The following is a 10,891-nucleotide window of genomic DNA, read 5'->3' as shown; positions in this document are numbered from 1 at the left end:
GGTGCACAGCATTTCTTGCACTGCTCCCTGAGGTCGGGCACCACAGAAGAGGAGCAGGCACCTCCTTTCACACACCTGGGGCCAGGCTGGAGAAAAAACAGACCCAAAATCTGCTAATCTACACTTGCAGCCACGGCTGAAGGAATGTAAGTGGTTTCTTCATTTGGTTTTGCCACCCCACAACCCCTGCATTAAAAAAAAGCCTAAACACCCAACCCACCCCCCTTCCCTGAACAAAAATAACTTGATCCCAAGTTCCTCTCTACCCCCTGCCTGTAGCCAAGCAGGGAAGCACCTTCAGACTTGCGCGTGATCCCACTGATGTGTTCCCTATGGAGCAGACATCTCATCTCTGTACCTCACCTGGATGTGCCCGTGACACTTTGTTAGGAGGAACATCCCTTTGCTTTAAACCAAAATAATTACAAAGTCAATAGTAACGATGCCCTTTACCTTCCTCTGATCTAGAACATTTAAGTCCAACTCATTTTTGAGAAAGGGAGAAATGAGGAGTGAAGGTTTCCAGACAAAGGAACTTGCCAGATCCAGCACCTCACCCCACGGTGCCCCTGGCTGAGGTGAGATGAGCCCCTTCTGCACAGGGCCGGTTCTCCCCTCTGAGGCCAACAGAGCTGAGGAGGGCCTTAGGGGAAAGGACACAGCTGCTCCTCCAGCTCCTAATCAGATAGCTGGCAACTCTAGGAAGAAAGAGGGGAACCAAGTAGATGAGAATTCAGACTATTTCTTTCCCATCCCTCTTCCTCCCCAGGGCTGGGAGGAGAATTCTGGGTCTGCAAGCCCAGCCTGTGCTTACCAGTGCCCTTGAGAATAACAATTAAAAAAAAAAAAAAAAAGGAAAGGAGAAGAATAAAAGACAATGCATAATTAGGTATTGTCCGTGGAAGGAGCAGGAGGGGGCAGGTTCCAGACTGAGACAGAAAAGGGACTTGTATCTCCCTCACTGCATTTGCTCATCTGGAGAACACATTCCCTCAGCATCCCTGTGCGAACCCTTTGTGCTGTTGCTCTGACATCAGTTGACATGGATGATGAACATGGGGATGAATTCAGCGCTGCAGAGGGCAGGAGGGCACACAGAGGTGTGCTGGGGCTAGGCCCGGTGCTTGGGGAGCATGTCGAGCAGGAACTCTGCGATGCCGATGAAGTAGACAACTTGTGCAATGCCGAAGAGAGGAGCAATGACCAGGGCTCGGCAGTATGCCCCTTTCAAGAAGGCCATGGGACCTTCCTTCTGCCAGATCTTCCTGGGGAGAAATGGCACACACAGGTCAGTGTCCATCCCACCACACCAGCAGAACTTCTGGCCATGCCCTGGCTTTTTTGCCTCCTTTCAGAGACTAAACCCAGGCAAACACTGTCACCTGGCACTGCCTCCACAGTAGATCATCCACCATCCCCAAGTGCTCCGCAAAAGACTGCAAGAACAAGCTCCATCCCTACAGCTGGCCAGGAGCAAGAGTGTCTGCCTGGGTCTGGATGTACAGCTAAGACAACCCCATGCTTGCATCAAGAGGTCCCCCTGTTCAAAAGGTGGGGCCAACTCCAATCCTCAGTATGGGGGACAGTCAGATCGCAAGAGATTCTGCCAACAGCAGCAATACACAGAAGCTGTATTGAGCGCTTGTGTTTTGAAACTCCCTTCATGTTCTGAAGTAGTCAGACCACAGTTTTGCAAAGGGTCAGAGAAGAGTGCAGCTGGGGACAGTCCACTCAGACAGCCCTCCTGCAGCTGCTGTTCGGAGTCATCCCAGCAGGAATACGGACTTAATGCTGTAGGATTTCCAGGCAACAGGGCCTTAGGAGAGACAATCACTTGCCTCCCTCTGCAAAAATAAAATCTCACTGTTATGACTGCTGGGGTTTGGATAGAAGCATTTAAATATAAATGCTGTATTTACCTTGTTCAAAATAGGAAAAAAATACATGAACAGTATATATATGGTGATATATATATATACATCTATCCATATAGATAGATAAAAGCACATGTTCAGAGGGAAATCAAAACAGAGAAGCTGCTGCATGGGGGTCTAGAAGCTGCACTGATTGCTTGGCAGCAGGCAGCAGCAGATGCCATACATCTGGTACAGTAGCCTGCTTCACAAGGAGGCTTACTTGGTGCAGTCCAGGATTCCTGAGTAGGTGTCCTCGTTCACTCCCCTCTGCAAGGACTGCAACCGTGTTTTGATCACTGGGAAAAAAAAGAGAAGAGAGACAGGAGTGAGCACTGGGAATGTAGCATGCTCTTCAGCAGGGAAGAGCCACCCTGAGACTAATGTCTTTGAAACACAGTCAAAACCCAATCACCAAAACCACAGACCATTTTCATACATTTATCAGCACAAAAAAGGGAAACCAAAACATTTCTTTACAAACTGATAAAACACAGCCACCCAAACCCCAACCACGTCCTCTCACTGTGACCAAGGTTTCCAAGGCTGACTTAAGCTTTAAACACTTCCAAATTCAGATATCCTTCTGCAAAGTGGGAACTGATCTTCAAATACTCAGTTTCTTCTCAAGAAGTATCTAAAATATATGATGCTGCTCTTACATTTCTTCACACCTTGGAGCGTGTGCAATGCTGCAGAGAGGATTTAATTTCTGATGTTTTTCACATCAGAGAAACCAAGGTGGCAGCTTAAGGCAAATGCTGTCTGTCCTGGGTTCAGCAGTAGCAGTCATGTTTCTCCTTCGTGGTAGCTGGTGCAGTGCTGTGTTTTGACTTCCAGCCTGGGAACAGTGCTGGTGAAGTCGATGTTTTCAGTTGTTGCTAAGTGATGTTTACCCTGACCAAGGACTTTGTGAGCCTCATGCTCTGCCAGGGAGGAGGGGAAGCCGGGAGGAAGCAGAGACGGGGCGCCTGACCCAGGCTAGCCAGGGAGGTATTCCATACCACAGCACGTCATGCCCGGGGTGGGGGGTAACTGGGAGTTACCCGGAAGGACACAGGCTTCTGGGTGGGACTCGTTTCTTGGCCGGTGGTATCGTATTCTCTTCCCTTGTTATTTTCTCTTATCATTGTTGTCGGTGGTGGTAGCGGTGGTGATTTGTGTTGTACATTGGTTGCTGGACTGTTCTTGTCTCAACCCGTAGGAGTTGCACTCTTTCGATCCTCCTCCCCATTCCTCCGGGAGCGGGGAAGGGGAGAGCCCCGGTGCAGGGGGGGGGGGGGAGACGAACACGGACCTTGATTGTTGTCAGCTTGGCACCACTCACTGGGAGTGAGTGAACAAGTTGCCTGACTGGATTTAAACCACGACAGTTCTTTTTGGCGCCCAGCATGGGGCACGAGGGGTTGAGATAACGACGGATCTGACTGGATTAATAGTCACTCATCAGAATGCTGATTTATTGGCTCTCAAGGTTGTTCCTCTTGATCTCACAGTTTCAGTATATCGTATCTTACTTCCATCCGGTATTTGCTGTATTAGCGTTTTTCAAGTGTGGGGCTTGGGCTAAGGTTTTTGTCTCATTGTATTTTATGGTAATGACTTGTAATACAATAGAATCATTGATCATGAAACTGATCTGGCTTATGTTCCCAGTGTGGTCACCACCTTTATACTTTGGGAGGTATATGATGGAGGTGCTTAGCAATTACACATCTTTTTTCTCCTTCTCAGGTGCTCAACCTGTGAAGGAGACATCCTTTTACCCTCCCATTTACATTTGAGAGTTTTGAAGTTTTTGAATGGCCTTTTAAAGCTGTTGAGACTTGTTTGCTGATCGTGATGGGAATCACCATGCTAGCACGCATACAGAGTGTGTTTTGCCCATGACTGATTTCAAGAGTTAAGCAGAGTCAGGTTTGGGTCTTGTCTGGGGTCAAACGAGGACGTAGGAGGACCAAGAGATTTTCCCTGAGGCTGGACAGCCATGAGTGGCAGGGTGTGTGGGATAGTATGGGCAAGTATCTAGGTCAGTGGGCCCCTCCAGTACTTTGGAATTTCACTACCAAACAACTGCAAAATCCAGAAGAATTAGTAAAACACTTAAATGAGGTGTGTGGTCATTCTGGCCATACCAGAGATGGACAAATCATGGCAACGTGCTAGGGCTTGGCCTATGCTTACAGGGCCTTGTTCAACACTATCCAGCACCTTCAAAAGGAAAAGAATGTAGGCGGATCTGAGGGCAAAGCAACAGTCAGTGCAGCTACTCCAGCTCCAGGCACAGCAGCTACACCACCCCCAGCGACAAGTACAGTCGCTACTCAAACTTTGGCTGCAATGAACAGCGCAGCTACCCCAGCGGCAAGTACAGCAGCTGCTCAAACTTTGACTGCAACAGACAGTGCGGCTACCCCAGCTCCAAGCACGGCAGCTGCACCACCCCCAGCGACAAGTACAGTTGCTACTCAAACAACAGTGATAATCACTGCAGCCAAACCAGAGGACCAATTCATACCAATATCGGTTGCCCCTGTACACAAGAGAACAAGCAAAAAAGAGGCAAGAAGGGTGAAGCGAGATGAAGAAACAATGAATTCACCACCCGGTCCAGAATCTGATCAGGAGTCATCATCACATGACGAAGAAGAAGAGGTAACTTCTCGACCTCGGACCTCAACCGAGCTGCGGAATATGCGAAAAGATTTTACCCGTCAACCAGGGGAGCACATCATCACCTGGTTACTCCGATGCTGGGACAATGGGGCCGATGGTCACGAACTAGAAGGTACAGAAGCCAAGCAGCTGGGATCACTTGCTAGAGAAGGGGGAATTGACAAAGCAATTGCAAGAGAGAAAAAGTCCCTCAGCCTTTGGAGGAGGCTCTTGGCAGCTGTGAAAGAAAGGTTTCCGTACAAGGACGATGTTACGAGTCGTTCGGCCAAGTGGACTACTATAGACAAAGGCATCCAGTCTCTGAGGGAATCGGCCATTGTAGAGATGATCTATCACATCAAGCCGAATAACGGGGATACACCCATAGATCCAGATGAAGTTGAATGTACACGACCCATGTGGCAAAAACTTACAAGGAATGCACCGTCATCATATGCCCATTCATTGGCAACAGTAACCTGGAATGACATAGTATCACTAACAGTGGATGAAATGGTTCATAAACTCCGAGAGTTTGAAGACAATCTCACCCCTTCCATCATCTCAGCTGTGGAAAAACTGTCCCAGGACCTCGAACAATTGAGGGATGATCTATCTGATTTATCCAGCTCCTCACGTGTACCAACACACGTCTCAGCTATTAACAAAAGGCGTCCTATTGTTCAAGAGAGGAGATACAGGAGGTATACGCCACGGGGTACCCTATGGTTTTACCTGCGGGATCACGGAGAAGACATGACAAAGTGGGATGGAAAACCTACTTCAGCTTTGGAGGAACGGATGAGTGAACTGAAGAGGGGAGCAAGGGCCAAGACTGATCGTCCCATGAGAGCTACGGCTTCAGTCTCTGGTGAGCAGTTTCCCAGATGGAGTGGAAGAGCTGATTTTACTCCAGCTCCTGTGATAATGAAGAATAATCTCTTTTACCATGACTTAAGTGTCCAACGCTGTGACGACCATTAGAGGGGCCCTGCCTCCAGCCAGGTGGAGGTAGGGGACAATCGGATTTACTGGACTGTGTGGATCAGATGGCCTGGCACATCAGTCCCACAGAAGTATAAGGCTCTAGTAGATACTGGTGCACAGTGTACCCTGATGCCATCAAGCTGTCAAGGGGTGGAACCCATCTATATTTCTGGAGTGACAGGAGGATCCCAAGAGTTGACTGTGCTGGAGGCTGAAATCAGCCTGACTGGGAGGGAATGGCAAAAGCACCCTATTGTGACTGGTCCAGAGGCTCCATGCATCCTCGGCATAGACTACCTCAAGAGAGGGTACTTCAAAGACCCAAAAGGGTACCGGTGGGCTTTTGGTATTGCTGCTTTGGAGACTGAGGAAATTGAGCAGCTGTCCACCTTGCCTGGCCTCTCAGAAGATCCCTCTGTTGTGTGGTTGCTGAAAGTTGAAGAACAACAAGTGTCAATTGCGACCACAACAGTGCACCGGCGGCAATATCGCACCAACCGAGACTCCCTGATTCCCATCCATCAGCTGATCCATAGACTGGAGAGTCAGGGGGTGATCAGCAGGACCCGCTTGCCCTTTAATAGCCCCATATGGCCAGTGCGAAAGTCTAATGGAGAATGGAGACTAACAGTAGACTATCGTGGCCTGAATGAAGTCACACCACCCTTGAATGCTGCCGTACCGGACATGCTAGAACTTCCGTATGAACTGGAGTCAAAGGCAGCCAAGTGGTATGCCACGATTGATATTGCCAATGCATTTTTCTCCATTCCTTTGGCAGCAGAGTGCAGGCCACAGTTTGCTTTTACTTGGAGGGGTGTCCAGTTCACTTGGAACCGACTGCCCCAGGGGTGGAAACACAGCCCTACCATTTGCCATGGACTGATCCAGACTGCACTGGAACAGGGGCAAGCTCCAGAACACCTGCAATACATTGATGACATTATTGTGTGGGGCGATACAGCGGAAGAAGTCTTTGAGAAAGGGAGGAAAATAATCCAAATCCTGCTGAAAGCCGGTTTTGCCATAAACTGGAGTAAGGTCAAGGGACCTGCACAGGAGATTCAATTTTTGGGAATAAAATGGCAAGATGGACGTAGACAGATCTACAGATGTGATCAACAAGATAACAGCAATGTGTCCAACAACTAATAAGAAAGAAACACAAGCTTTCTTGGGTGCTGTGGGGTTCTGGAGAATGCACATCCCAAATTACAGTTCGATTGTAAGCCCTCTCTATCATGTGACCCGGAAGAAGATGATTTTAAATGGGGCCCTGAGCAACAACAAACCTTTGAGCAAATTAAACACGAGATAGTTCATGCAGTGGCCCTTGGACCAGTTACCGGACCGGGCCAGATGTAAAAAATGTACTGTACACTGCAGCTGGGGAGAACGGTCCCACCTGGAGCCTCTGGCAGAAAGCTCCAGGGGAGACTCGAGGTCGACCCCTCGGCTTTTGGAGTCGGGGATACAAAGGATCTGAGGCCAGCTATACCCCAACTGAGAAAGAGATACTGGCAGCCTATGAAGGGGTTTGGGCTGCTTCGGAAGTGACTGGCACTGAAGCACCGCTCCTCCTGGCACCCCGGTTGCCCACGCTGGGCTGAATGCTCAAAGGCAGGGTCTCCTGTACACATCATGCAACCGATGCTACATGGAGTAAATGGGCTGCACTAATTACACAACGAACTCGAATAGGAAATCCCAGTCGTCCAGGCATTCTAGAAGTCATCATGGACTGGCCAGAGGGCAAAGATTTCGGAATGTCACCAGAGGAGGAGGTGGTGCGCGCTGAAGAGGCCCCACCATATAATAAACTGTCAGAAAGTGAAAAACAGTATGCCTTGTTTACTGATGGCTCTTGCCGTATTGTGGGAAAGCATCGGAGATGGAAGGCAGCTGTATGGAGTCCTGGACGACAAGTTGCAGAAACTGCTGAAGGAGAGGGTGAATCGAGTCAATTTGCCGAGGTGAAAGCCATCCAGCTGGCCCTGGACATTGCTGAACGAGAAAAGTGGCCAGTACTTTATCTCTATACTGACTCATGGATGGTGGCAAATGCCCTGTGGGGGTGGTTGAAGCAATGGAAGCAGAGCAACTGGCAACGCAGAGGTAAACCCATCTGGGCTGCTGCACTGTGGAAAGATATTGCTGCCCGAGTGCAGAACCTGATGGTGAAGGTACATCATGTAGATGCCCATGTACCCAAGAGTTGGGCCACTGAGGAACACCGGAACAACCAACAAGTGGATAAAGCGGCTAAGACTGCAGTGGCTCAGATGGACTTAGATTGGCAACATAAAGGTGAATTATTTTTGGCCCGGTGGGCCCATGACACTTCAGGCCATCAGGGCAGAGATGCAACATACAGATGGGCCCGTGATCGAGGGGTGGACTTAACAATGGACACTATTGCCCAGGTTATTCATGAGTGTGACACATGTGCTGCCATTAAACAAGCCAAGCGGTTAAAGCCTCTTTGGTATGGAGGACGATGGTTGAAGTATAAATATGGGGAGGCCTGGCAGATTGACTATATCACACTGCCACCAACACGCCAAGGCAAGCACCATGTGCTTACCATGGTGGAAGCAACCACCGGGTGGCTGGAAACACATGCTGTGCCCCATGCCACTGCCCGGAACACCATCCTGGGCCTTGAGAAACAGATTTTGTGGCGACACGGCACCCCAGAGAGAATTGAGTCAGACAATGGGACTCATTTCCGGAATAACCTTATAGATACTTGGGCCAAAGAGCATGGCATTGAGTGGGTATATCACATCCCCTACCATGCACCACCCTCTGGGAAAATCGAACGGTACAATGGGCTGTTAAAAACTACACTGAGAGCAATGGGTGGGGGAACTTTCAAGCATTGGGATACACACTTACCAAAGGCCACCTGGTTGGTCAACACCAGAGGATCTGCCAACAGGGCTGGCCCAGCCCAGTCAGAACTTTTACATATTGTAGAGGGGGACAAAGTTCCCGTGGTGCATATGAAGAATTTGCTGGGGAAGACAGTCTGGGTTATTCCTGCTTCAGGTAAAGGCAAACCCACTTGTGGGATTGCTTTTGCTCAGGGACCTGGATATACTTGGTGGGTAATGCGGGAAGATGGGGAAGTCCGATGTATACCTCAAGGGGATTTGATTTTAGGGGAAAACAGCCAGTGAACTCAACTGTATGCTGTTGCCTGCTGTGTAATGCTTTTATAGCCCATCAACTAGATGTCTCCAGGTCACCAGCGACTGGCCCTGACTTCCCTCCAACCATCATCCCAACAGAGAATGAACTTTGATAGAACCGGTTGAGTTCCTCAGTAAAGGAATGACCAGCATCAGCAGGCAAAGATCCAATACTGCACACAGCCTTTCCTGCCCTGAAAGATTGTTACAAGAGATGGAACCTGACATTATGGACCGAATGGACTCAGCAGCATTATAGGGATTGGTCCAGGCACTAAGAAAATTATCTTTTTCTCTTGGTCTGTATGTATATAGATGTATATATGTGGGAGAGTGATGGTGTATTGAAAATGTGGGATCTGAGCATGACGTGAATGGTGTGGAATAAGGGGTGGATAATGTCCTGAGTTCAGCAGTAGCAGTCATGTTTCTCCTTCGTGGTAGCTGGTGCAGTGCTGTGTTTTGACTTACAGACTGGGAACACTGTTGGTGATACCAATGTTTTCGGTTGTTGCTAAGTGATGTTTACCCTGACCGAGGACTTTGTGAGCCTCATGCTCTGCCAGGGAGGAGGGGAAGCCAGGAGGAAGCAGAGACGGGGCGCCTGACCCAGGTTAGCCAAAGAGGTATTCCATACCACAGCACGTCATGCCCGGGGTGGGGGGCAACTGGGAGTTACCCAGAAGGACATGGGCTTCGGGGTCGGACTCGTTTCTTGGCCGGTGGTATCGTATTATCTTCCCTTGTTATTTTCTCTTGTCATTGTTGTCGTTGGTGGTAGTGGTGGTGATTTGTGTTGTACATTGGTTGCTGGACTGCTCTTGTCTCAACCCGTACGAGTTGCACTCTTTCGATCCTCCTCCCCATTCCTCCGGGAGCGGGGAAGGGGAGAGCCCCGGTGGGGGGGCTTGATTGTTGTCAGCCAGGCACCACTCACTGCGAGTGAGTGAACAAGTTGCCTGACTGGGTTTAAACCACGACACTGTGGAGCAGGAGAAAAGGCCACATATCTGAGGTCTGACCTGGTTGTCCGTGATTCTTATTTGCATACTAGCATTGCACGTGGAAACGTGCCTTTTCAGGGGCATGTTCGCAGCCATTCCTGTGAAGAATGTTGGAACAAGTCCAGAGGAGGGCCACGAGGATGATCAGGGGACTGGAGCACCTCCCATATGAGGACAGGCTGAGAAAGTTAGGGCTGTTCAGCCTGGAGAAGAGAAGGCTGTGTGGAGACCTCATAGCAGCCTTCCAGTTTCTGAAGGGAGCCTACAAGGGTGCTAGAGAGGGACTCTTCATTAGGGACTGTAGTGACAGGACAAGGGGTAACAGGTTAAAACTTAAACAGGGGAAGTTTAGATTGGATATAAGGAAGAAGTTCTTTACTGTGAGGGTGGTGAGGCACTGGAATGGGTTGCCCAGGGAAGTTGTGAGTGCTCCATCCCTGGCAGTGTTCAAGGCCGGGTGGGACAGAGCCTTGGGTGGCATGGTTTAGTGGCAGGTATCCCTGCCCATGGCAGGGGGGTTGGAACTTGATGATCTTAAGGTCCTTTCCAACCCAAACTATTCTATGATTCTGTGAATGACTGAAATGGATGACACCCTTTTCCTGACTTACCTAGTGAGTACTGCAAACCTCTGTGTAAGCTGTGGCCAAAGGTATAGCTCAGCTGAAGAAACCACCATCTGAGCTGGAGGCAGCTCAGACAGCAGAGGTCTCCATCTGCACCTCCCTGTGTGCTCATGCTGCGAAGAGGCTGGTACAATCACTCTCATCCTCACCTAGTCTGCTTCTGCCTCCTGGCACCTGGCACCAGATCACCAGCACAGGCTCCTCAAGACTCACCATCACAAGGATTGACAGCCACCGCAGCTGTACTGCCAGCCACACATCCGGAAAGGAAGGACACATAGAACGGAGCCTTGACATTGGGGTCTTTCTGGCCCAGCTTGTTCAGGTTTGCAAACAGTGGGAAGTAAACAATGGAGAACGGGACATCCCTGTGGTGGGGAGTGAAGAAGGAAAAAAAGAGTAAGGATGAGCAAAGTCAGAGTGAGACACCAACAAACTGAACATCAAATGAAGGGCTGCAAGCATCATGCGTTGGCAGCACCAGCCGCAAGCACAACACAGACAAAGCAGCT

The 10,891-nt window shown here is 49.6% G+C and overlaps 1 protein-coding gene across 1 annotated transcript in view; it reads right to left on the bottom strand.

Annotated features, from left to right (window-relative positions):
* Positions 1 to 309: 309 nt before the first annotated feature.
* SLC25A22 (solute carrier family 25 member 22) overlaps positions 310 to 10,891 on the bottom strand; it is a 36,504-nt gene continuing 25,922 nt past the window's right edge. Inside the window, exons 7-9 of the mRNA XM_061463149.1 lie at positions 10,593 to 10,747; positions 2,137 to 2,212; positions 310 to 1,265 (exon numbers count right to left, since the gene is read on the bottom strand). Coding sequence (XP_061319133.1) covers positions 1,112 to 1,265; positions 2,137 to 2,212; positions 10,593 to 10,747 — 385 coding nt within the window. The 3' untranslated portion in view covers positions 310 to 1,111. The remainder of the gene's footprint in view (positions 1,266 to 2,136; positions 2,213 to 10,592; positions 10,748 to 10,891) is intronic.

This window comes from Pezoporus flaviventris, unplaced genomic scaffold (assembly GCF_033815535.1).
Source record: "Pezoporus flaviventris isolate CSIRO_AGI_PZ_B2104156 unplaced genomic scaffold, CSIRO_AGI_Pfla_v1 ptg000036l, whole genome shotgun sequence".
In the NCBI taxonomy this organism is placed as follows: Eukaryota; Metazoa; Chordata; class Aves; order Psittaciformes; family Psittacidae; genus Pezoporus; species Pezoporus flaviventris.
Note: the sequence above shows the minus strand (reverse complement) of the source record. Positions and strands in the feature narration are given on the sequence as shown.